Source organism: Protopterus annectens, chromosome 2.part1 (genome assembly GCF_019279795.1).
Source record: "Protopterus annectens isolate FY-2018-M chromosome 2.part1, PAN1.0, whole genome shotgun sequence".
Classification (NCBI taxonomy): domain Eukaryota; kingdom Metazoa; phylum Chordata; order Ceratodontiformes; family Protopteridae; genus Protopterus; species Protopterus annectens.
The window spans coordinates 1,995,048,723-1,995,076,589 of NC_056729.1; the positions used below are offsets into that span (position 1 = coordinate 1,995,048,723).

At 44.9% G+C, this 27,867-nt stretch overlaps 1 protein-coding gene across 1 annotated transcript in view; it reads left to right on the forward strand.

Moving 5' to 3' along the window:
- COL21A1 (collagen type XXI alpha 1 chain) overlaps positions 1-27,867 on the forward strand; it is a 4,597,064-nt gene that overhangs the window by 3,802,815 nt on the left and 766,382 nt on the right. The window contains exon 24 of the mRNA XM_044063368.1: positions 21,990-22,034. Coding sequence (XP_043919303.1) covers positions 21,990-22,034 — 45 coding nt within the window. The remainder of the gene's footprint in view (positions 1-21,989; positions 22,035-27,867) is intronic.

Below are 27,867 nucleotides of genomic sequence, written 5' to 3' on the forward strand. Positions count from 1 at the left end.
TGCAGACTCCACACAGAAGACACTCCCAAGCCAAGCCAAGAATCGAACGGGAGAACCTCTTGCTGTGAGGTAACAACGCTACTGCCGTACCACCGCAGCATATTAGGAGAATACATGAATGGTCAAAGGCAGGAATTAAGGTGGGAGGGTTTCTCTTGAACAAGCTGTGTTTTAATAAAGGAAGCAGGCATGGCTGTCCACTTTATACTTTGTTATATCCTTTATTTTTAGAGCTACTGACAAATGCAAGGATGTAACTGGTATAGCAATCAAGAAAAGTCAACGTTATTTACAGATTGATCTATTTTGAATGTGATAAATCCAGAAAATGACATATATGTGTTGTTGAAAAATTTGAGACAGTTTCAGGTCTTTTCAGGATATAAAATTAATAAAGATAAACACAGGCAGTTGCGGCAAACTGTGTACCAACTCTTGAATTGGTTCAGTAATACTGATATTTATGTTGGCACAATACCATGAAGTATTTAGGTGGATGGATTAAAATGTGATTCAGATATGGCAGTTAATGATATTTGGGATGAGACTAAAAAGATAATATAAACATTGAAGAAACTGGAAGCTCAATTATGGATGTGGATAGTAAGTTACATGATACAAGAAGTGAAAATGGTTTTAGTCCTTTTAATTTTATAAATAGCGCAGGCATATTTTTATTAGCTAGAGAAGTCGTGAATGATAATATATAAAGAGTTGCTAGAATTTATTTGGGAGAGGGAGAGGAGAAGAGTTTAGTAAGATACCTTGATCTTTCCAATAAGACAAGGTGGTTTAGGATTGCCTGGTTTGAATGGATACTTTAGAGCTACACATTTAATACTTGCATACGTACATAACACAAGCAGAAGGTTGCAAATCAAAGTGAAAATGGGTGATGATGAAACGGGATGGGGCATGTTCAAGAAATAAGGAGAGACTAGGACTTTGGATCCCGAACTTTAAGGAGAATAACAGCTACCATACAGAATATTATATTTATAAAGTAGCAGAAAGTATTCTAAAAATTAACCAGCAATGGAATGGAGAAAGGAAATTTAGCCAGCAGAGATGACTGCAGATAGGGGTATAGAAAATAAGCAGGAGTGGGCCGGAATTTACAGGAGAAAATTGGGAAAAGAACCAAGGCATAGGGAGCAAATAACTAGAAAGGGAAAGGTAATACAGTGGAATGAGGCCAAGCAAATATTTGGACCACAGGTTAGGGACTGCCTTCCGTACCAAGGATTGATATCAGTGTATAGACAAAGAGAAAAGGATAGAGAAGTGTTAAGTAAAAGACTAGCCCTGGTAGAGTTTCTAGTTAAGTTTAGAGCATAAGGTGCTGTTAAGGTATATACAATATCACTTGATAACTATAGGAATCAATTAGAGGAGGTTAGAAAAGATTAGGCAGATAGACTGGAAAGGCAATTTACAAAGGAACAGTGGGAGGACATGTGTATGGCTGTCAGGTATGCAGCAAAGTCCAGAATGGTTAGTTGTTTTGCTTGGAAATGTTTGCATATGTATTTTTTTATATCCCAAGCAGACTTTAGTGAATTTTTCCTAAGGTAGATAAACACTGGAGGTGTGATGGGAAAGAGCAAGAGAATTGTGAACATGGTTTTTGGGAATATAATAAAGTTGGCAGATTTTAAAAATTCCCTTTATACAGAGTACTCTGTTAGACATGTTGGGGAGCAAATGAGTGTAACTAAGAAAATGATTATTTTTATTCAGGACACATCACAGTGAAGAAATTCAATTCTGAAAATATGATGTCACCAAAGTTAAACTGACAAAATTTTAATCAGTACATCCCTTTAAAAAGAGAACACCATCCTTGCATAAAGTAATACCAATTTCATCAAAACTATAAAAAAAAATAATCTGATGTCAGTTTTCATTCATTCCTCAACAGATAGGTTGGGATCCAACACTTGGATCCAACTCGGCCATTACTCTCGTTTGTGGCAACCAGCAAACTCTTGAGATCCTTTTCTACCCAAAATGCACTATGCCTAATATCCCTCAGATCTCATTTGCTGCTTTCACAACTAGACGTAGTTGACTGCAGCACTCAGGCTAACTTGTTAAGATAAGTGAATTCTCTTTCAAGTCTTATTTTTTTTCAAATTCTACTTTTGATAAATCTTTTTCTGCTAGAAAGTTTAATCTATCCCTTAAGTGTTCTATTTTCCTCATTCACTTTCCCACTACCTTATACACTTGTTAATGTATTCTAAACTACCATTGTTGGTAGGTCTTTCCTACCTCATTTCTCTTTTCGTTGCAAGGGTGTTTTACCCTCCAGTTTTTTAGTGGTTAATTAGCCTTTTTTTTATTATGCTTTAAAAAAATGCTATCTTATTTTTATTACTCTTTCTTCTAATTATTGTTGTTTATTGTTGCTGGCTATTATAAATTTCCTTCACTATGTCTGAAAAGGGATTCAAGAAATACGAGAGATTTGGGCATAAATGTCTTTTTGTGATGCCCAGACTCTTTGTGTCTATTGTTAGGTGTGGAACAGCTAGATCAAGATTGTGATATTTGTCGTGGCTTTAATCCACATTCTTTAACTGAGTGAAAAAAACAAATTAATATTAAAAGGTATGTTGCCAGCTCCATTCTTTGATGCCTTATCTGGAATTCAGCCTCCTAAAATTAAAGTTAGGGACCCTTCAAAAAGGTCTAGATCTATTGAATCTTCTGCTTTTACGTCCTCTGAGCCAAAGAAAAAGAGGGTGAAATTGGATTCAAAGTCTTCTGGGATCTGACCACCTTTGGGTCTGTCCAAGTATCTTTCCAGTACAAGAACCTTGGATCAACAAGACCCACTTTGGATCCAAAGTCACCAGATTCTAAGCCTTTCACTCATACATTTTATTCACCTAGTGTGGATCTGGTCCCTTCCAGGGTACCCTCCCCTTTTTTGAAGCGGCGCTCTAGGTCTGCTTCGTTGGCATCCTCGTATTCCTCTAGAAGTCTCACAGACGCAGATGTGGAAAGGATGATGAGATTCTTCATGGAGCAATTTCAGAAGGGAGTCTTCATGGGTTTTACCCCTTGGGTCAGGAACACTGTCCATCTACTACTTCTCCTCTGACCTAACCTGTGGTGTTAGAGTCCTCTGATCCAAGTGTTCTTGGGCCCTTCTGTCTCAGATCCAAAGAGAGCATTGTCTTCGAATTGGACTGTTACTCTCAGTGCACCGGCCCCGACATCTTGGAATCTGGATTACTCAGAGCCAAAGCTTCCAGGTCAGATCTGAGGGCATAGGGTCAATTCAGACGTTTTTGGAGCCATCCGTTCCTCTTGGAGCTTCGGCATTGTGCAGCTCAGCTCTGGCTTCCGCTTTGGGCAGACAGCTCTTGGAGCAGAGGGAAGGGACAGGCCAGAAACTCACTTTCCCAGCTCCGTTGACTTCCTTCTGTCTTGAGAGGTCTGCTTTTGAGGTTGTGAAGAGGGTTTTCTCTGCTCTGGCAAGTCAGGTGGGTCCTTCCCCCTTGGATCCACCATCGACATCTCAGCTGACTTTGCATTGTGATCTGCAGTATTCTATTCCACTGGGACAGCCAGCCCAGAGCTTCCCGATCACCCAGCTGGGTATTGTCATCTCTTCTGATACTTCTGCAGAACATCCCACTGAAGAAGTCCCACAGAAGAGGACATGCAACAGGAGGCACTTGGACTCGCCCAAGGAGTCTGTCACAAAGGATACTGACTTTGATGAGGGAAAAGGGTCTCCCAAATCACCACTCGATGATGTCTCATTTGGAGAAATTCTTGAAATCCTTAAAAGAGAAGGTTGGTTGGTCTGCCTAAAACCCAACTTCTGAGGAGTCGATATTTCTGGAAACTTTCAAGACTGGCCCATCTACCTCTGGGTTACTCCACGCACTGATGAGCTCATTGACTTGGTCTCTAGGCAGGCATTGAGGAACCTAATATGATGTAGCCGAGTTCCAAGAGACCAGACAGAATTCTAGCTTCACTAGTAGGAAGAGAACATTGGAGTAAAGGGGTACCAGTTGATGCAGTGGTTATGGTGGCAGCTACATAGAAGGAACTGGCAGAACAGAGGTCTACTGTCCATCCCCTTAACAGAGAATCTAGGGCATTGGACAGATTTGGAAAGCGAATTTATGCTTCAGCAACATTTGCTATCCAGTCGGTGAATTACATGGCACACGTCATGAGACTGCAAAGGAGCCTGATTAAGGAACTTTCAACCACTCTTTCAGGGACCACTACTTCGTCCATGCGGCTCATTTCACATGTTGCAGAAGGCACCTCTAGGGCCACGGGTTCAGGTATTTCCATCAGAAAGTATGTCTGGCTGTGTCTGTGTGATTTTGTGGAGCCTTTCAACTCATCTTTCATCAGTGATCCCTTTGACAGTTCTTCTTTGTTTGGCACCACAGTAAAAGACACACCCTCCAGGTGTGAGAAAGACAGAAAGACTTTTTGCAGTGGGTATGTTTTTCGACCCCTCAACGGACCTTTTCCAGACATCAACGGGGAGGTTGAAAGATGTGGTTCCGGAAATCTCAGGGTCCTTTCCAGGACACACATGGAGGTAGTTCCGCCAGAGGCAGAGGGAGATAATGATAATGGCAGAAGATGTCCTCATGATAGAGGAAGCCCACAAAACTGAGGGTCTAGAGATGCATTTTCTGACAGACCCTTTCAGTGCTCCTGAAGGGAGGCCCAATGCCCTCCACTGGAGGCAGTCGGGGGTCACTTATCTCTGCACCAGGAAGACTGGCCAAACATAACAAAGGACACTTGTGTACAGAGAATTATTTCCAGAGGTTATATTAATCCCTTTTCCCTACCACCCCCATTACCCAGGAAAATCCCAGATGTTCCACCCAGTCAGAGGGAAGTAGCAATAGTAGAAATCGAAAAGCTGCTAGAAAAAAAGAGTCATCCAAGAGGTCCCTCCAGACCAGATAGAATCTGGAACTTACTCAAGACTATTTTTAGTGCCAAAGAAGACAAGGGACTGGAGACTGATTTTAGATCTTAGCTTTTTAAACAAATTGGTTCGACACACCATGTTCCAGATGGTCACATCAGGCCATTTTGCCATTTCTGAGCAAGGACGACTAGATGTGCTCGATAGACCTTAGGGTGTATACTATCACATAAAAATGAACAGACGATTCAGAAGGTGCTTACACTTCCAGCTGGGAACCAGTCATTACCAGTTTAGAGCATTGCCCTTTGGCATCACTATAGCCCCCAGGGTGTTTATCAATTGTATGGCAGTAGTAGCAGCTCACTTGAGACTGCAGGGATTCTGGGTGCTTCCATACTTAGATGACTGGCTCATTACCACTTCAACCAGGAATCAGCTGGTACAAGCATGAAACCAAGTGTTGCAGACTTTTTCAAATCTTGGAATAACCATCAATTACAAGTCACAGTTTTAACCGTCTCAAACATTGGAATTCATAGGAGCAATGTTCAACACAGTTTCTATGGTGATATCTCTTCCTGTTTCGAGAGTACAAACAATAACAAATCAAGTAAAAAATAATTAGCAGTACCAGAATTTCAGCCTGATTGATTCTGCAAACCCTGGGAACACTGTCAGTGGTGATAATTTTAGTTCCTTTAGCAAGATATCACATGCAAATTCTGCAATGAATGCTACAAATATAATAGTCAATTCTCTCTCAACCCATGACAATAGAGATAAGAATAACTTAGGTATGCAAAAGGTATATTTCTTGGTGGATACAGTCACAACAACTCTTACAAGGTTATCTTTTCATTCTCCCTCAGCCCAAGGCCATAGTAACCACAGGCACTTTCCAGATTTGTGGGGGGGGGGGGGCATTTTCTGTGGAAGACAGTCCAAGGCCCTTGTTCCCCCAAAGAGGTCAACTTGCATATCAGTGTTCTGGAAATGAGAGTGGTGCTTTTGACATTGCAACATTCCAAACCTCTCTCCCCTTGGAACAATTGCAGTCCAAATGGACAACATACCAGTAGTTTGGTACATCAACAAACAAGGGGGAACCAGATCTTACGCCTTTTGTCGAGAAGCCGTAAAGATGTGGCAATTAGTGATTTCTTCCAACCACTTTCTAATTGCAGTACATATTCCAGGAAATCCAATATGATAGCAGACAAACTGAGCAGGTCCATCTTACTACCTCATGAGTGGTCTGTCAATAACAAGGTGACTGACATGATTTTCCATCACTGGGGCCAGCTTTGCTGCAGTCTTGTTTCTTCTTCCCTAAACAACAACTGCAGCAGCTTCTTTTCCCTAATCCCCCCACCGGGGGAGTCACCAAGGGATGCTCTTCTCCATAATTTGCCCCTAGGTCTTCTGTATGTTTATCATCCGACTCCGTTAATTCCCAAATTCCTTCAAAAAGTAACCAGGTTGAAGAGCAAGGTCATCCTCATTGCACCTTACTGGCTTCAACAGATTTGGTTTCCCTTCCTATGGCCTCAGCTTCTGTATCCACCTTGGATTCTAGATACAACTTCAGACCTTCTGTGTAACCCAACAGGCATGAGCCACCCGGACATCTCAAATATCAAACAGACTGCATGGTTTCTCCAGTTCCATTAATAGCCAGGCAGCCTATGCTCTCTTCGTCTGTCCATTCTATACTGTTATCTACCCATAAACCCTCTACGAGGAAACTCTACTGGAATAAATTGAAAAGATTTGTTTATTGGGCAGAGCAGAATCAGGTAGACCCCTTCTCAGCCCCGATTCATTATGTTCTTGAATTTTTAGCAAGTTTGTTTAATGAGGATGGTTCAACTCATAGCCATCTCTAACTTTCATGTCAAGTTTTAAAATTCCTCCCTGGCTTCCTCTGAACTGTGCAAAGCCTATTTGAAAGATACCTTTCTATTCAGACCTCTTTATAAAGATCCCATACCATTATGGGATTTAAATTTGGTACTGCAAGTCTTAACACATTCCTACTTTGAAGCTAAATTTGATTTAAAAGTCTTGACCTGGAAAACTGACTTTTTAACTGCATCTATATCAGTTAGAAGAATTTCAAAACTTCAAGCATTATCTTCTAAGCCCCATACTTGATTTTCCACAAGAACAGGGTTACTTTATGTATATGTCCCTTGAGTTGAATTCCAGTTATGGCAATTCTTTTGTGGTTACTCTCTCTCATTCAAGCTGTAAATAGGATCTGAGTGATGTTAGAACATAGTACATTGTGGGTAGGAAAGAAGCTCAAGAGTTTTGTGGTGGCCACAAGCTAGTGTAATAGCCTCGTTGGATCCAAGTGTTGGATCCAAACCCATCTGTTGAGGAAGAGTTAAAATGGACAACACAGATGGAATGTTAAGGTAAGTACATGACTTCTTTTTTTTCTGTAGGAACAACCCCGCACCCACATTGACCTGTAGTTGCAGATTCCTGCTTCCCCTATTTAAATAATCTGCTCTGAAGTCTCTACAACTCATGGTAAAGGGACTTTCCCCTTGCAGCGGCCCTCAACAAGACACACAGATATTTATATGCAACCATTTTTTTACCAGGAACTATATCATACTTGGTAGGATTTCCAATACTGAGGTTACAGCAAAAGCAGGTTTTAAAGCTTACAGTGCAAAACTATTGTTTGTCCCTAAGAGATCAAGACGATATGTAGTAGTGTGTGTGTGTGTGTGTGTATATATATATATATATATATATACATATATATATATATATATATATGTGTGTGTGTATATATAAGGAAAGGAATACAAACTGAAATGGAAAAGCAGAAATACCACTGTAAAAATTACCTTTCTAATTAAGTCAATGTTATCCACTATGATGCATTATTGTTTCAGTTTCAAGGCAGTATTTGGTCAAAGTGTTAATAGGTTCATAGGTTCATACTAGGCTATCTGCCCTAGGGCATTTATAAGCCTAGCCAGAGTGTGTTTGGCTTTCGCCACCCATTTTAAATGAATTTTGCTATGCCCTTTTTCGAGGTTAGTATACTGTGCCTCTGTCTAACAGTGACACAGAAGTGATACCTTGGGTAAACCTACGATCTCCCATCCACTCATCAAGATTCGTCTTGAAGAGAGTCAATGAGGGACTCTGCCTAACCTGGACTGGGATTTTATTCCAGAGTGAAGGGAGCCTCTGGGTTATGAATCTGTCCCTCCAGCATGTCCTATTTATTTCAGTGATGAGGTTCAAGTCTCTCGAGCTCGTAGCTCGATGGGATTTGGATTTTCTGAGGTGCAGCATGTCCATTAATTCCGGGTTGGACATGGCTTTATACGTCAGGCACAGATCGCCTCTGAGCAGGCGGTATGCCACTGAGTAGAGCTGGAGTTTCTTTAACCGGGCAGCATATGGCATCTGTTTGAGCCCTTTGATCCTCTTGGTGAGGTACTTTTGGGGTCTTTCCAGTTGCTGCAGGTGTCTGGTAAGGTACATCCCAAAAGAGGCATTGTACTCAATTATGGGCCTGATGAGGGATGAGTAAAGAGGCACGATGACCTCCCTGATCTAGATGTGAATCCCTTCATGATTAGGTGGGCTATATAAAATGTTTTTCTAACCACTTTGGCCACGTGGTTTTCAAATGAGAGATTGCTATCAACTTGGGTCCCCAGGTCCCTAATTACTTCTTCCGTACTTAATGGATTACCACCTATGTGGTCATTTGTGGGCACTTTGTTTTTGCCAAAGGGGATGACTATACACCTTTTGGCATTTAGCTTGAGGCCATGGCTCTGGCACCAGTTGTCTGTTTCTATGAGGCCCTTTTGTAGGATGCTTGTGTCAGCTGGAGAGTCGATTATGGCGCCTAGTTTGCAGTCATCTGCGAACGTGGTCAGCCACAGTCCTTCCATGTTGGCCTGTACCTCCGAGAAATATATACCAAACAAGAGAGGTCCCAGGACTGAGCCTTGTGGGATGCCACTTGTAACTGGTTTGGAGTCTGACATGGCTTTTATGGTATTCCTTTCAGCCATATGAACTCTGCTGCACAGTTAGTATAGCCACAATCAGAAAAGTATTTATTGGAATTTGATGTATAATTTCAATCCTATCGCACCAGTTGTCATATCAGTTTAAAAAATTACCATTTCAGTACAATACAGCAAGTGGAGGCCACCAAGGTTTAGTCATAAGTATTTTCCATATAAGGCACAGGCAATACAATTCTTTCATTTAATCTTTCCTAGAAGTTTTACAATATATTAATTTGCTACATGGATCAAACTGTAGCTCTTTGATGATCTAAGTTTATAAATATACCCAAGAAGCATGACCATTTTCAGTGCTTTCCCCTGGAAATTAGTATTTTTTTCATTTATTTTGAGCTACTTATTTTTTATATTGATTTTCAAAGTACATCAAGGTACATAATTTGATATAATGGGCAATATATGAAACATTTTAGCATGATTTCCTTTTAATAAATTCATATGCATAACTGTTTGTTTGAGTGCTGCAAAAAATCATAACGTGAAGTTGTTCAATCTCGCCATTCATTCTTCACTGATGGGTTCGAAGCCGATCCTCAGCTCTGACACGGCCGACTAGCAAGCTCAAAGTTCTCCAGTAGCTCGAGACCCAACCCCTTATCCCACAATGCACTGCTGGAATTACCCCAGATCTAGTTTGCCGTGACATGGATTTCTTGGTTTCCAGCGTTGCTCGAGACTATTATTGGGAGTTTTCAACTTTCAGCAAGTTTTATATTTCAATTTTTCTATCTTTTATTACTATATAATACTATCTAGTTAACAGTCGTTTTCTGTGTTCTCCCCTTTCCCCAGTAAAATCTTTGATTGCTTTCAGCCCTTTGGCCTTGGGCCCTTTCTTATAGTTGTTAGTTAGTGTTCCTTTTTTGGGATTCTTGTTATTGGATTGCTTAGTCCTATTTATCTTGATATAGTTAAATAGTTGGTTACTAGTTGCCTTTTTGGGCTGTGTGTATTATGTGAGTTAGTTAGATTTTTTTCTTTAACTTTAAATAGCTCATAGTTAAACAGTGTGTTTCCTTTATATTGGATTTTGTGAAATGTCTGAAGAGAAGGAAAAACATCCAAAGTCTGGGTTTAAAAAATGCCCAGACTGGGGGCAGAAGATGTCCATCACGGATGCCCATGTGCAGTGTGTTTACTGTTTGGGTGAGGTGCACCTGCAAGAGTCATGCAGTATCTGTCACTCCTTTTCCACTAGAGTGCTTGCAGAAAGGAAGAGAAAGTTAATTGATAGGGGTATTATCAAACACCGTTTTTCAGAGGCATTGCCTGACCAGGATGGGGCCAGCAAATCATCCAAATCTTCCTCTGAATCTAGTACTAAGAAAGGAAAAAAGTTAAAGTGTGGTGACTTCAGCTCCACTGCCTGGAACCGGTTGCCGAAAAACCTCCATTGATACTGCTCCAATCGTCTCCATCTGTTCACTATTCCAGGTCTTCTGTCAGCCTGTCCGATCTGGATATGGACCGGCTGGTTCAGAAACTCTTAAAGGCACCAGGCCTAGCTAAATTGCTGTCGGCTCAGACCCAACCGTCGGAGCCTAAGACCATTACTCCTGAATTGTCTGCTCCTCCTCTGAGCCATACCAGACCTTCAGAGCCGGAGGAGGCTGACCTGATGATTGTGGATCCCTTGGAGCCGACACCTGCTCCAGTGTCATTGGCTCCATCTGCTCGGATGTTCTCGGCACTGACAGGGGACTCTAGGAGCCGACACTCTCCAGTCAGGTCCTCTCCGGTCGGGTCCGGGGAGGATAGTCACACCAACTTGTCGGTGCCGACTCTTCCTCTTGGGGCCTCGGCTCGGGAGAGCTCAGCTCCTACCTCTGGCTCGGAGCCCGCGGCTTCGGTGTGGGAGGGGATCGCGGCTCCTTTGGATCCGTCGACTCCTTCTCATCAGAGCCGAGGTGCATTCGAAGCCATGAGGCGAGTGTTGTCTACTAAGACTACCTCATCTCAAGGTCTGGCCTCTTCTTTCCCTAAAGTGCCTGTGTCAGTTTCTGTTTCCTCCATTCATCCCAAGCGTAGAGACCCAGAGCCTCAGGTAGCCCCACAGGGCACTCCCTGCTCTTCTGAGACCTCTACAGAAGTTCCCCCTGAAGATGTCCCCAGGAAGAGATTATGCAAGAGGAGGCATTTGGACTCCCCACAGGAGTCTCTCACATCAGACACTGACTTGGATGAATCAGAAGGGTCCCCTAGATCCCCCTCTGAGGACATCTCCTTTGCAGAGATTCTTGAAATTCTTAGGCAGAGGGGTGATTGGCAGTCCAAGAGCCCTACTGAGGATGAGTCTGTTCTCCTGAAGGCATTTGGGTCTCAATCTTTCACCTCTTGGGTGTCTCCGCCCTACGATGAGCTTATGGATCTGGTCTCTCATACGGCGTGCGAGTCACCAGAATCTATGGAACCTGTTCCTAGGAGGCCTAATAAGTTTATTTCTGCCCCCGTGGATAAGTCCTTTTTGACCAAAGGGAGTCCCTGTTGATGCCATGGTGGTGGCGGCAGCCACCAAAAAGGAAATGGCTGAGACTTCCTCGTCTCTCCATCTTCCTAACGGAGAATCTAGGATCATGGATAGATATGGGAAATGCATGTTTAGTTCAGCAACTTTCTTACTCAGATCACTGAAATACTTGACACATTTTACCAGACTGCAGAGAGATCTCCTTAAGGAGTTGGGAGATACTCTTCAGGGTGCAGTAGCTACTAGTGTATCCAACGAGATTGCCACTCAGCTCGCTACCCTCAATTCAATAGTCAACTCATCCATGCGTCTCATATCTTATGCAGCTGATGGTTCGAGTAGAGCTGCAGGTACAGGAATTGCTCTTCGTAGGCATGTCTGGATGCGACTCTGTTCCTTCCGGGAACCCTTCACGTCCTCCTTTACGAATACCACATTTGATGGCTCATCCTTGCTTGGGCCAAAGGTGAAGGAGACTTTGACCAGGTGTGAGCAAGAGGGAAAGACTCTGTCTGCCATCGGAGTCCATTTTTCCATCCCCACTTGACCCTTTCCTAAAGGTCAGAGGTGAGGAAAGATGTGGTTCCAGAAAGCCCAAGGAACCTTTCAAGACGCACGTGGAGAGCCCTCCTCTAGAGGCAGAGGAGGGGGTTACAATGGAAGATGCTTTCCTTGCTGCAGAGGTGGTCCGCAACACCAGGGTGACAGAGATCACTTCTCTGGTCAGTCCTATCAGTGCTCCTGAAGAGAAGCCCGGCTGTCCTACTCTGGAGGCAGTCGGGGGTTGCTTGTCACTGTACTCAGAAGCCTGGCTAAATATAACAAACGACATTTGGGTACAAAGTATTATTTCTAGAGGGTATTTCATACCATTCTCCACCCAGCCCCTTCCCATCAAAAAAATCCCGGACATTCCACCCAGTCACATGGGACAAGCAGCAATAGAGGTATGCCGATTGCTAGAAAAAAAAAGTCATCCAGCCAGTCCTGGCAGACCAAACAGGATTCGGAACTTACTCAAGATTCTTTTTGGTTCCAAAGAAAACAGGGGACTGGAGACCCATTCTGAATCTCAGCAGACTCAACCAATTTGTGAGAAAAGAGAAGATGTTATGTGGTCCTATCTCGCCTACATTCTTTACTCACGGGTTCGGAGCCGATTCTCGGCTCCGACTCGGCCAATTTATTTCTCTAGCATGAAGTCTCTAATTGGCTGGGCTAACCCGGTATCCCAAAATGCACCTCGTCCTAGCCCCAGATCTCGTTTGCCGCTCGTAGAGTTAGGATGTGGTCTCGCTTGGCTGTGGCTAAGTACCTTCTTTTTCAAACTTTTCATAAGTCTTTAGCAGTCTGTTTCTCGTAAAAAGCTATTTTAATAGCTAGTTTTTCATTGTGAGTGTACTGTGTAAGCGAGTAGTGTTTTTTTCTGGTATCCCTCTGTTTTGGCGGGCTAGGCCCGTTTAAATTAGAGGACCTAGTCCTCTCCTGTGTTGTTTTGTGTAAACTTGTGTTTTGTGTGGTCGGTAGTTAGATTTCCTTGCTGCACCAAAGAAACGTTTAAATTAGAGTTTCCTTGGTTGTTCGTAGTTTGGTTTTTCCCGCCTTCCTCTTGTGTCTGTCGTTGTCGGTTGAGTGCGTGCTGTGAATTACTATGTCTAAAGAGCAGAAAGAGCTTAAACCCTCTGGGTTTAAAAAAATGCTCAAAATGTGGCTACAAGATGTCCATTACAGATGGGCATTCTATTTGCATTTATTGTCTTGGTGCTATCCACCTGCAAGAGTCCTGCAGTTTTTGTCACGCTTTTAGCCCGAGGGTACTGCAGGAAAGAAAAAATAAGTTGATTTTGAAGGGCCTGGTTAAACCTTCCTTTGAGGAGTCCTTAGACTCTTCTTCTAGTACTAAGTCTAAGACTTCCAAGGCCAATAAAAGATCTCCGGCTCCATCTGTCTCATCGGAGCCCCCGGAGAAGGTTTCGAAATTGGATACTGCCTCCTCAGCTCCATTGTCCTTGGGGCCGCAGGAGGTATCTGTTGTACTGGAGTCGACCTCGGCCCCAATATTATTGGAGCCTATTCTGAGCCGGTCACCCAGTGTTAGGCCTGAGTCTCCAGGTAGGAGATCCCGATCTCCTTCTATTTCCTCCAAATCCTCTAGGCTGTCTGATTTGGATGTGGATAAGGTGGTCCAGAGGCTCCTGCAGTCGGCGGTGTTAGCAAAATTGTTCTCGGCTCCGACCCAGTCGGCTCCGGAGCCAGTCCCTATTCTTGTACCGATGATTCCTCCTCCGAGCACCCCTGTGTCGTCGGAGCCAGAGTGCTCTGCGCCGAGTGATGTTCTTGTGTCGGCTTCGATACCCCTTATGAGTCTATCGGAGCCGATGTCGGCTCCAACCATGTCGGTTCCGTCCTCTGGTTTCGGTACTCGGGTTTCCTCGGTCGGACCCGAGGGGGATACTTCTGGAATCTTGTCGGTTCCGAGCCTCCCTCTCGGTGCATCGGCTCGGGGAACCCCGACTCCGGTTGTGGTCTCGGAGACGGGTCGGTCCTCAGATTCGGGGGGACCTGCCTTCGAGGCCATGAGGAGCGCACTGGCCAGATCGTCAGTTACATCACCTGGATCGGTCACTCCTTCCCCCTACACCCCGGCTAGAGCCTCTTACACACCCCTATCCATGGATGGCGGCGCCCGAAGGTCTGAGGATACCCCCATGAGCGGTCTCCAACTTTCTGAGGGCCCGTCAGTGTCGGTGCCTGAGGAGCCCCCTAGAAAGAAGTTGTGCAAGAGGAAGCACATAGACTCCCAGGACAAGTCCCTTACTTCCGATACCGACCTCAAGGAGTCAGAGGGGTCCCCTAAGTCATCCTCCGATGATGTCTCTTTCTCCGACATCCTGGAGATCTTGAGGCAGAGATGCGACTGGCCTTCCAAGACCCCCTCTGATGAGGAGTCGGTAGTCCTCAAGGCCTTCAGAGCTCAACCCTCCGCCTCCTGGGTGTCTTCACCCTTCGATGAACTCCTGGATTTGATTTGGCGAAGGGTGTGGGAGATCCCTGATTCCATGGAACCGGTGCCCAGACGTCCAAATAAGTTTCTTTCTGCTCCCCCGGGGAAAGAGTTCCTGACCAAAGGGGTTTCTGTAGATGCCTTAGTGCTGGCAGCAGCCACTCAGCAGGAAGTTGCAGAGGCTTCTTCTTCCATCCATCCTCCTAACAAGGAGTCCAGGAGTATGGACCGGTACAGGAAGCATACCCTGTCTTCAGTGACCTTTACTTTGCGGTCGCTGAATTGTCTTTGTCATTTTACTCGGCTCCAGAGAGATCTCCTTAAGGAGCTAGGAGACACTCTGATGGGTAACATGCCTGAGGCGGTAGTGCAGACTGTTAACATCCAGTTGTCTACCCTTGGTTCCATTGTCAACTCGTCCATGAGGCTCATATCCTATGCAGCTGAGGGGGCGAGTAGAGCAGCTAGCTCAGGTGTAGCTCTCAGAAGGCAAGCCTGGATGCACCTGTGTCATTTCGCGGAGGCCCTTAAGTCTTCCTTCACTGATGCCCCCTTTGATGGGTCCTCACTCTTCAGGACCAAAGTGAAAGACACCCTCACCAGATGCGAACAGGAGGGGAAGAACCTATGTGCCGTAGGGGCCCATTTCTCTCTTCCTTCTAGGCCTTATCCCAAGGCTCAGAGAGGAGGGAAAATCTGGTTCAAGAGGTCACAGAAGTCTTTCCCTGCCGCTCAAGGTGAGTCCCCCTCCAGAGGCAGAGGAGGGGGAAATTATTCTGGAAGATGCCATCCTAGAGGCAGAGGAGGCCCCCGCAACTTGGGAGACTGCGATTCCTTTTGTGGGTCTTCCTTTCAGCGTTCCTGAGGTGTTGCCTGACTGTGCTGTTCCGGAGCCAGTCGCGGGCCGAATTTCGTTGCATCCGGACACCTGGGAAAGCATCACTCAGGATCATTGGGTGCTTCGAATAGTTACCGGAGGTTACACTATCCCCTTTTTATCAACACCCCCTCCAGTCAAAAGAATCCCGGACATTCCACCCAGTCAACGGGATCAAGCAGCACTAGAAGTTTCAAAGCTGCTAGAAAAAGGAGTCATCCAACCAGTCCCCTCAGACCATATCGGATCAGGAACTTACTCAAGACTCTTTTTGGTGCCGAAAAGAACAGGGGACCTGAGGCCCATTCTGGATCTCAGCCGATTGAATCACTATGTTTTGAAGTCCAAGTTCTGAATGGTCACTCTTCAGTCCATTTTTCCCTTGCTGGAAAAAGGAGTATAGATGTGCTCCATCAATCTCAAGGATGCCTACTACCACATCAAGATGGACAAGGCATCCAGGAGTCACTTACGCTTCCAGCTGGGAGCCAGTCACTTCCAGTTTCGTGCCCTGCCCTTTGGTCTCACCACAGCCCCCAGGGTGTTTACCAAGTGTTTGGCAGTGGTGACGGCTCACCTGAGATGTCGGGGATTCCAGGTGTTTCCATATCTGGACGACTGGCTTCTCACCGCCCCCACTAGTCATCTCCTCATTCAGGCCAGGGAGGCTACCATTACACTTTGTCAACAACTAGGAATTACCTTGAACTGGGAAAGGTCGGCCTTGCTGCCCTCACAGTGTGTTGTTTTTATAGGTGCAGAGCTAGACTCTATTCAAATGCAGGCCTTCCTGCCACAAGAGAGGATAAGAGTGCTGCAGTCTCAGATTCACGCATTGTAGCCCCTCAAGAGAGTTCAGGCCAGGTTAGTTCTCCAGCTCCTGGGATCCATGGCTGCCACCATCATGCTGGTGCCTCCAGCCAGGTTACACATGCGGATCCTACAGTGGCTCCTTTCGGCCCAATGGTCCTTTCAGAAACTTCCTCTTTCCCACTTGATACTTCTCACGGAACGGTGCAAACAGGACCTCCGCTGGTGGCTATGTTCCACCAATCTGGAGAAGGAGATGAGCTTGATTCCTATGTCTCCAGTGGCTACGGTGACCACGGACGCCTCCCAGATGGGGTGGGGGGGCATTATCTTGGCAGGACGGTCCAAGACACGTGGCAAGATCACAAGGTACACCTGCACATCAATGTTCTAGAGATGAGAGTGGTGTTACTAGCATTGTGGGCACTCCAAAGCTCTCTTCCTCTGGGAACGATTGCAATTCACTTGGACAGCATGTCCGTGGTGTGGTACCTGAACAAGCAGGGGGGAACCAAGTCTTATCCCCTCTGCAGAGAGGCCATATAAGTGTGGTATTGGGCAATGTCTTCCCAACGGTTTTTAGTGGCAGCGCACATTCCGGGAAAGACCAACGTGATAGCGGACAGGCTGAGCAGAGCTATTCTGATGCCTTACAAGTGGTCCCTGAACAACCGAGTGGCGGTTCAAATTTTCAACAGGTAGTGTCAGCCTTGCTGCAATCTCTTCACCAACCCTCTCAATGCCAAATGCAGCAAGTACTTCACACTGATCCCCCCACAGGGGGAGTCCCCCAGGGACACTCTAGTCCACGATTGGCCCTCCGGTCTGATCTATGCTTTCCCTCCGTTTCCTCTGTTACCAAGATTGATTCAGAAAGCCATATCCTTGGGAAGCAGGATGATTCTAATTGCTCCACACTGGCCTCGACAAGTATGGTTCCCTTTTCTTTGGCAGTACGCAGTGGACGGTCCTTGGACCCTGGACCCTGGACCCAGTGCCAGACCTACTGATTCACATGTCAGGACAGCTCCATCCATCCCTGCGAACCCTCGGGTTGACAGCCTGGCTGCTCCACTTCCATCACTAGTTAGACGATATTCCTTTTCACCTGAGGTGGTACACATCTTGTCTTTGTCTCATAAGTCTTCCACCAGAAGGATTTATTCCAGCAAATGGAAGAGATTCTCCATTTGGGCTCAGGCCCAAGGTTTGGACCCCTTCACAGCCCCAATTCCATCGGTCTTAGATTTTTTAGCCATGCTTTTCCGACAGGGCTCCATTAAGGTGCAGCTGGCTGCAATTTCCAGTTTTCATGCATCTTACGAGCCTTCTCTTATGGGCCATAAACTTTGTAAGGCCTTCTTGAAAGGCGCCTGGTTACTTCGCCCTCCTGTTTCAGAACCTGTCATGCCATGGGATCTAAACTTTATGTTACAAGCCATCATTTCACTGCTCTTTGAACCGGCTGCCACCTGTGAATTAAAATTTCTATCTTGGAAGATGGCTTTCCTAATAGCTATTACATCGGCCAGAAGAGAATCAGAGATTCAAGCTTTGTCCATTAAACCTCCGTATTTGACCTTTCATAAGGACAGAGTTTCCTGAGACTTAACCCGTCCTTCCTTCCGAAAGTGTCATCCACCGTTAATCTTCATCAGTCTATTGAGTTACCAGTGTTCTTTCCAAACTTTTCCAGTAAAGCAGAGTTTAGATTCCACCAGTTGGATGTGCACAGACAACTAAGATTCTACTTACACAGGACTAAGCATATTAGGAAGTCTGATCAACTGTTTGTGTCCTTCTCAGAAAACAGAACAGGTTGCCCTGTTTCCAAGAGCACAATTTCTAAATGGATCAAAGATTGTATTTCCTTTATCTATTCTTCAGCAAGCAGAAATTTACCCTTTCCCGTCAAAGCCCACTCTACCAGGGCAGTGTCTACATCAATAGCTTACCATGCCAGGCTTTCATTGGATGATATTTGTGCTGCGGCCACCTGGGCCTCTCTGCACACCTTTATTACTCATTACAAGTTGGATGTGGCTTCTAGGGGCCGGGCTTCCTTTGGTTCCACGGTTCTCAGGAGTATTTTCCTATGAGCCACCCAGGATAGAGGTGCTGGGGACCCTGTCCCGTGAGTAAAGAATGTAGGTAAGATAGGACCACATAACATCAGGTAGTTATGTACTCACCATAACGATCGATGTATGTGGTCCATCTCACCTCACATTCTTACGTACCCTCCCACCTGCCCCCTTCCTATAGGATTTGGAGGAAAATTGGCTCTGAGAACCATTCAATGTCAGTTGTTTTTTCTTTCCTTTCTGGCTGGAGCTCCTTCCAGTGGCGGTTGTGTGTGGGGTGTGACTGGAATGGATGCAAACTAGATCTGGGGCTAGGGTGAGGTGCATCTTGGGATACCGGGTTAGCCCAGCCAATTAGAGACTTCGTGCTAGAGAAATACGTTGGCCGAGTCGGAGACGATTCTCGGCTCTGAACCTGTGAGTAAAGAATGTGAGGCGAGATGGACCACATACATCGATCGTTATGGTGAGTACATAACTACCTGTTCCGAATGGTCACACTACAGTCCATACTCCCGTTTTTAGGGAAGGACAATTGGATGTGCTCGATCGATCTCAAGGATGCGTACTACCACATAAAGATGGCCAGGCCATCCAGAGATCACCTGCATTTCCGGCTGGGAGCCAATCATTATCAATTCCGAGCTCTGCCCTTTGGTCTCACTACAGCCCCCAGAGTGTTCACCAAGTGCATGGCAGTAGTCACGGCTCACCTGAGGCATCTAGGATTCCAAGTGTTTCTGTATTTGGACGATTGGCTCCTTACCGCCGCCACCAAGCATCAACTTCTTCAAGCGAGAGAGGCTACTCTGACAATCTGCGATCAGCTAGGCATTACAGTCAACTTTGAAAAGTCTGCCTTGTTGCCATCGCAGCATATCGTTTTTATGGGGACAGAATTAGACACATCAACCACCACTCTTCGTCTTCCACCAGAAAGGATTTGTATTCTTCGCCAACACATCATGTCCTTGGTATCAAAGAACAGAGCACCAGCTGCAGAGGTATTGAAAGTACTAGGATTGATGGCAGCAGCAATCTTGGCAATCCCATTAACAAGGATGCATATGAGAATCCTTCAATGGCTTCTATTCACGCAGTGGTCGTAACAAGAACTTCCAGTGAATCACATGATCCTGATAACGAATTCCTGCAAGAAGGATCTTCAGTGGTGGTTGGTGTCTCTTCATGTCACAATAGGACTTCCCTTCATGCTACCCCCTCCAGTTGCCACTGTGACTATGGACGCTTCCCTGATAGGGTGGGGGGGGGGCTTTTTCAGGGAAAGACTGCCCAAGGCACATGGACAGATCAAGAATCACATCTGCATATCAATGTCCTGGAGATGAGAGCAGTACTTCTAGCATTGCAATACTTTCAGGACTCTCTTCCTCTAGGGACAATTGAAATACAGACAGACAACATGTCAGTGGTCTGGTACCTGAACAAGCAAGGCGGGACCAAGTTTTACCCCCTTTGCCGAGAAGCCCTCAGAGTATGGCAGTGGACAGTGTCATCCCAGCGCTTTCTGTTAGAAACGCACATCCCGGCCAAATCCAACATCATAGCAGACAGACTGAGCAGGGCAATTTTATTGCCCCATGAATGGTCCCTCAAACAAGAGATTGTGGGCAGGATTTTCCGCAAATGGGGCCAGCCTTCCTGCGACCTGTTCGCCAGTCATATCAACAACAAATGCAGAAGCTGTTTTGCCCTGTTTCCCATGCCAGGTCACTCCCTGAGGGATGCTGTTGTACACGATTGGCCCCCGGGTCTCCTCTACGCATTTCCCCCAATTCCACTGATACCCAGATTCTTACAGAAAGCAAAGTCGCTGGGACAGATGATCATACTTATAGCCCCTCATTGGCCTCAGCAGATTTGGTTTCCGTTTCTTTACCATTACATTCTGGAAGATCCAGGGATCCTGGACCCAGTTCCGGACTTATTGACACATCCATCAGGGGATCTTCATCCATCATTGCAGACACTGAAGCTAACCGCTTGGCTGCTCCAATTCCCCACATAGCCAGGCTTTATAGTCTTTCCCATGACACTAGTCAAATTTTGTTGGCTTCCCATAAACCTTCCACTAGAAAATTGTATCGTAGTAAGTGGAAGAGATTCTCCATTTGGGCTTCTTCCCATAACATTGACCCTTACCAAGCACCATTGTCTTCTATTTTACAATTCTTGACAGAAATTTTCAACAAAGGAGCAGCGGCTGCTACGGTGTGAGTACAATTAGCTGCTATATCTAATTTCTATCTAGGGTTCGATGGATTGAATATTATGGCTCACCAATTGTCTAAGGCTTTTCTAAAAGGTTCTTTTCACTTGAGGCCTCCAGTGAAGACAGCTTACTCTCTCTGGAATTTGAATTTTATGTTATCTCACATCATTCTTCCTCCTTTTGAGCCTGCTTCATCTTGTGAACTAAAATTTCTATTGTGGAAAACTATCTTCCTACTAGCCATCACTTCAGCCCGCAGTGTCAGAGCTCCAAGCCCTATCCATCAAGCCCCCTTATATGGTCTTCCATGCTGATAGAGTATCTCTCAGGACAAATCCATCCTTTTTGCCTAAACTATGTTCTGAGATTAACATCAATCAAGTCATTGAGTTGCCCGTTTTCGTTCCTAATCACACCAACAACTTGGAATATATGTTGCACAAACTCGATGTTCACAGACAACTTCGATTTTATTTAGACAGAACAAAAGACATTAGGAAATCAGATCAACTTTTTGTGTCTTTTTCTGAGGCCAGGAAAGGTAAACCAGTTGCCAAAACAACCCTAAGTGGCTGTCGGATTGTATCACTTACAGGTATTCTTGTCATAACATGCCCTTGTCTAGTCAGGTGTAGGCTCATTCAACCAGAGCAGTTTCTACCTCTTCAGCCTTTCAAGCCAAATTACCTTTGGACAACATCTGTGCAGCAGCCACATGGTCTAATCCTCACACTTTTATAACTCATTACAAAGTGGATAAGGCCTCCAGGGACAGGGCTTCATTTGGTTCTACGGTTCTAAAGAGTGTACTTCCATGAGCCACCCAAGATCAGGGTGCTAGGGACGCTAGCCATCAGTGAAGAATGAACGGCGAGATTGAACAACTTCACATAAAGAAGTTATGTACTCACCATAACATTCCATGTGAGTTGTTCCATCTCGCCTTCATTCTCACGTCCCTCCCTCCTTCCCCCTCCTGGCTGGCAGTTGATCTGGAAGCTGTCTTCATCCTGGTTTTTCAATGTGTCTTCATTCCTAGGCAGAATAATTATTGTACTTCTATATGGTATGCAGCAAACAAGATCTGAGGTAATTCCAGCAGTGCATTGTGAGATAAAGGGTTCGGTCTCGAGCTACTGGAGAACTTTGAGCTTGCTAGTCAGCCGTGTCGGAGCCGAGGATCTGCTCCAAACCCATCAGTGAAGAATGAAGGCGAGATGGAACAACTCACATGGAGCATTATGGTGAGTACATAACTTCTTTTTCTCTTTGTCATCATGCACCATACACATGCAAATTAGATAAGAGTTACAACAACTCAGAATGTTGTCTTTGACATAAAACTGTTAACGTGCATTTAAACAGGTATTTTCTGTTGTACTGTCTTCTCTAAAGCGATGTTCATTATATACATTTGGATATGCACATACTGTAATTCTTCATTAACATTGCATGCCATCAATTATGTTTAAGTCTAGCATTTAAAAGAGCTTTTTTTTTTTTTTTTAAATTAGGGTCAAAACGGAAAGGATGGAATCCCTGGACCACCAGGACAGCAGGTAAAAAAAATATAAACTGACATAATCCATCATCATGGAACAAAAATTCCTTACTTGCTCACACTGTTTTAGATATGTCATGTATATACAACCTGCAAAGGCTAAGGCATGTGTCTATCTGCTTTCTTGCCCTTTGCTGAATGCATTAGGAGATGAAGTTGTATCATGAAGCAAAGATAAGTTAAATTACTAATTTATTATTTGCATACATTTCTCATTATGTATTGGAGTATTGCATACCTATAGATCCTGTATTGTCCCATCCATGGTGGATCTGAGCTGGCAAATATTTCACTGAGAAGCTTCCCCTGTCTCCCATACATAGTTCTCAACCTCTTAGAGCAAGAAATCTGAAGAAAGCCACAAATAATGGGGACAAAGGTCCAAAAATCGGGCCATATTTTTAAATGTTGCTCTTATAAACTTAGAAAGTTGATAGAATAACAGGTTTGCATTAGCATGAATTTTCTGAAGGATATTAAGTCTGAAAATCAAATGTGTGCCATTATTTTCTGATTTCAGTCCTCAGTGATTTGCCAGAAAACTACAATTTTATGAGAAATGGGCCAAAAATACGAGTCAGAAATCTGGACATTCTGCAAAAATCTGGACAGCTGAGAGCTATGCTTTCATAATGCAGTGTGGTCCCTCTAACTCTTAGATCTTGTTTGCCGTTCTTAGCACCAGATGTGATCCTCTGGTATTTCGTGAAATGATTTTCAGATAAGTGATTTTTCTTCCTTGACTTTTGCAATATTGGATCTGATGTTGTAAATCTTTATTCATCCCTTACTGTAGGAATTCGGTTCCGTCCTCGGAACCGACACAGCATTTTCCAAGCTCTCACCAGCCAAAAACTCTCAGGTAAGACCTACCCATAATGCCCCTCTCATAATCTCTCCAGATCTTGTTTGCTCTGTTCCTCGTCATCTTTCTCAAAGCTAAGTGGAAATTTGTGATGTTTTGTGTAGTTTCTCTTCAAACTTTTGTCGTTTTTTAGTCAGTTTAGCCTTTCTTACTATCGCGTATTACCTGATTTTATTTCCTACCCTTTACCTTTGGTAGTTAAGTCTCTACCATTGTTGGTACTGTCCCTCTCTCCTGCCTTTGGTTCATAGGTTAGGTTCATAGGTTCGTACTAGGCTATCTGCCCTAGGGCATTTATAAGCCTAGCCAGAGTGTGTGTGGCTTTCACCACCCCTTAGGGTGAGAATACTACGCCCTTTTAGGATTTAGTTTACTGTGCCTCTGTCTAGTAGTGACACAGAGATGACCCCCGGGGTAAACCTACGATCTCCCATCCACTCGTCAACATTTCTCTTGAATAGAGTCAGTGAGGGGCTCTGCCTAACATGGACTGGGATTCTGTTCCAGAGTGTAGGGAGCCTCTGGGTTATGAATCTGTCCCTCCAGCACGTCCTGTTTATTTCTGTGTTGAGGTTTAAGTCTCTTGCTCTCGTGGCTCTGATGGATTTGGATTTTCTGAGGTGGAGCATGTCCATTAATTTCGGATTGGACATGGCCTTGTACGTCAGGCACAGATCACCTCTGAGTAGGCGGTATGCGACTGAATAGAGCTGGAGTTTTTTCAGTCGGGCAGCATATGACATATGTTTAAGACCCTTTATCCTCTTGGTGAGGAACTTTTGGGGTCTTTCCAACTGCTGCAGGTGTCGGGTGAGATACATCCCAAATGGGGCATTGTACTCAATCATTGGCCTGATAAGAGAAGAGTACAGGGGCACAATGACCTCTCTTGATCTAGATGTGAAATCCTTCATGATAAGGTGGGCAATATAGAAGGTCTTCCTAACCACTTTGGCAATGTGAGTGTCAAATGAGAGGTTACTGTCAACCTGGGTCCCTAGGTCCCTGATTACCTCTTCCATACTTAATGGATTACCACCTATGTGGTAATTTGTGGGTACCTTGTTTTTCCCAAAGGGTATGACTATACATTTTTTGGCGTTCAGGTTAAGGCCATGGCTCTGGCACCAATTATCCGTTTCTATGAGGCCTCTCTGAAGGATGTTTGTGTCCGCTGGAGTATCAATTATGGCGCCCAGTTTGCAGTCATCTGCGAACTTTGTCAGCCACAATCCTCCTATGTTTGCCTGTACCTCGGAAAAATAAATGCCGAACAAGAGGGGTCCCAGGACTGAGCCCTGTGGGACACCGCTTGTGACTGGCTTAGAGTCTGACATAGCTCCAGCAACTCTGACCCTGTGGGTTCTGTTCTTGAGCCAGTTTGCAACCCATCTTGTGACATATGGGTTTACATTTAAGCTGGTGAGTTTGTCTATGATGCCCGAGTGGGGTATTGTGTCAAAGGCTTTTGCAAGGTCAAGGTAGGCTGTGTGAACTGCCTTACCCTCATCAATGGCCTTAGTGACTGTTTCAAAAAAGTCAACCAAGTTCAAAAGGCAGGATCTGCCCTCGACAAAGCCAAATTGGGTAGGATCCAATGTCTGTAGGTCCCCAATGTCTTTGTTTATGAGTTCCATAATGATCCTCTTCATAGCTTTGCAGACCAGGCTCGTCAAGCTTATGGGGCGGTAATTTCCAGGGTCCGTAGAAGCACCACCTTTGTGAAGTGGGACCACTGTTGCCGTACGCCACTCTTTGGGTACGTATCCTGTAGTAAGGCTAAGATTAAACAGCAGCCTTATGTGTGGGTTTAGTTCCTCTTGGAGTTCATGTAGCACACAGCTCGGGATACCGTCCGGTCCCATTGATGCTGTGTTTTTAGCTTTAGAGAGGGCGGCTCTCACCTGGGCATCTGAGATGTTAGGGAGGCTACACTCTGCTGGGATAGTTATTTCTCCTTTTGGGGGGGGGGGGGGAATTTGCACTGAACCTGTCTGCCAGAATGTTGGCAATGTCAGTGGGTTCAGTGTATTTTGTGTCATTTTGGACTAACTCTGAGCATATCTGGGAGTTTCCACCCAGGTTTCTAACATAGCTAAAGAAGGCCTTGTGATTGTCTTTTATGTCTTTTGCGATTTTTCTCTCAAAGTTGGCCTTGGATGATTTTATGAGTGATCGTAGTTTTTTTGCTAGTACTGATCAGAGATGCCTTCCCTTTTAGGGATTTTGCTCTGTCATGTAGTAGCTTCCTCCTCCTGTTGTAAAGTTTGTTTATGGCTGGGGTCCACCAGACCGGGCGCCTGCCTTTGGGGGAATGGGTCTTGGTTTTATTTGGGATTGCATGATCCATGCATTCTTGAAGGTGCCCGTAGAAGGCATTTGCAAAGGATTCAGCAGTGTGGGTTGTGGTTTCCACTGGCCCAGGGGCCTTGAAGGATACCACTTCAGTCTTAAGAAGTGTGAAGTTGGGTTTTGAGAAGTTCTTCACTGTGGTCTTTTGTGCAGGGGGTTGGGGCGGGATGTGGATTTCCAGTGAGATTAATTTATAGTCTGATCTTACCAAAGAGGGATATACTTCCGGTGTGGAGCATTTTGTCCCCATGTTTGTGATGATCAGGTCTAGTATATTGTCTCCTCTTGTGGGAATGGTGACTAGTTGTTCCATTGCATTTGAGTTTATGAATTCTAGGAACCTTTGGGCTAGGGTGTTGGGGCTTGAGTAATGTTCCCAGTTTATGTTTGGGTAGTTGAAGTCTCCCAAAATGATGGTATTTGGAGAGACATTCATACTTTCCAGTGTCTTCAGGAAGGCTGTGTGGGGTTCCTGAGTTTGAGAGGGTGGTCTGTAGCATGCTACAAACTGTAAGGCAGTTTTGCCTATGGTTAGTTGCACCTGGATGGTCTCCGATGCTTTGTGCGTTGCCACTAACCTGGAGGTGTGGGTATCTTTGATGAATATGGATACTCCCCCTCCTTTTGTGGTTCGGTCCAAGTTTTGCGGCCGGAAAGCATGATATGAGGTAAAACCTGATAGTGCTGGGGTTCTCTCAGGAGCCTTGAACCAGGTTTCAGTCACTGCACAGACATCGATGTTCTCCATACTGAGGAGGGCTTCGAGGGCGTGCATCTTGAGGTTTAGACTTCTGGCATTGAGCAGCATTACCCTTAGTTTTTTCCACTTGTGTTTTCTAGGGAGGTAGGTTTGTCATTTGTGCCTTGCCTAAAAAAGGCACTATGGGGGTGGCAAGAGCCTTGGCCAATATCCGGAAGCCCAGGGGTGACAGTTGCAAGCCATCCCTTGCGAAGCAGCGTGGCTTGTCAAGCATGTCATCCCAAGCAGACAGACATTGGATCCCCTTAGAATGACACCAGTAATTAAGCCAATTGTTAAAACTGATCATTTTGTCTTTGTACTGTGGCATCATTCTTGGTGAGGGTAAGATGCTGCTCAGGGTCAGGGTCATACCGGCCTGGGCTACATAATCAGAGAGCTCCTCTATGTCTCTTTTCATGTAGTCCAGGGAGGTACGTCTCAGGTCGTTCACACCGGCATGTACAATGACCGAGTCATATTTGTACTTGCTGTGGAGTGACCCGAGTGCTTGTGTTATGTGGCGGATTCTAGCTCCCGACAGGCAGCTTACTGTGACCTTTTCCTTATTCAGTCTGGTGAGCGGGACGTCAGTGTGTCTGACTATGGAGTCACCTATTACAAGTGTGTCTGGCATGTTGTTTGGTCTTAAGGGCTGTGACTGTTTAGCACACTGACTTTGTGAACTATGTGTTGCATGTGCTATGTCTTGAGGTGGCGGTTGCTTGGGTGTCTGCTTTGGAGACCTCTGTTGTTTTGGTAGATTTTTAATCAGCGCCTCCGAGTATGTTTTTGTGTGTTTATGTGTTTGGTTTGCAGTTGTGATAGTTCTATGTGAGACTGGGTTTGTGGTGTGCGTGGTTACCTTCTCCTCCTGACTGGTCTTGCCAGTACTGAATTGAGAGAGCTCAGCCTCCAGTTTGGCTATATAGTTGCATCTCTTGCATATATTTGTATTTGTTGGGAGGAGGAGAGGGTTGTCTGTGTACATGAGGCAATTGTAACATTGCCTCAAGATTCCCAGATTCACCAGCTGAACAGGAGAGGATGCCAGCAACTGACCCTTCGGCATGCTAGAAATAGTGAAAAAGATTGCTGTGTAACTGAGTCAGAAAGGACCTATAGGGAAATGGGTACTCAAGGGAATTTAGGTGAATGAAGTACTTTCTTTTGTTTAAGAGTGCTTTACCTGTATAAAAAACGCTTTAGGAGCAAGTGCTGAGCTTTTCAGATAGAGTATAGGCTGTTTAGATTGCAAGTAGAACAGTTCTAAGGGAAAAATTGAAGAGCAGACTTTACGGAGCCAGAAATAGTTTAAACTTGATTAACCGGCTGCTCTATGAGCAACTTCGCTAATCGCGGTAAAAGCGCATAGCGGGCCTTATAGCAGGGAGTTGAAAAGAGCCAGGAATTGACCCAAAATGGCCAATAAACTACAAGTTGCTGGGCTGGAACCAATCCTCTAGGGACAAATAGGTTGCTCAGTGCTCCCCACTCCCACTGGTGAACAAAGAAGCTTCCTCTTATCCAAATAAGGATATGGATAGCACAGGAACTAAGACAAAGCCCAGAGATCAGCAAAATCTGAAGATTGGACTATTCTAGTTCAGAAAAGCGGGAAAACAAGGATATTTTTTTTTTTTTTCTTTTTTACAGAGAAAGGAGAAAAAGATACAGTAACAAACAGTAAATGCTATAAAACGGCTAGCGCACTTGAGTGTGTTAGCCTAACAATTAAATTAAACAAAACTAACTTTTAAAGTGCTCACAGTATAAAATCAACACTAGTACAGTAACAACAATATGCAGAGCTGTTTTTTAAGCAAAATGCAGTCGAGATGCAGTAATTTAAGCGAAAGCCAGAAAAAATACTTA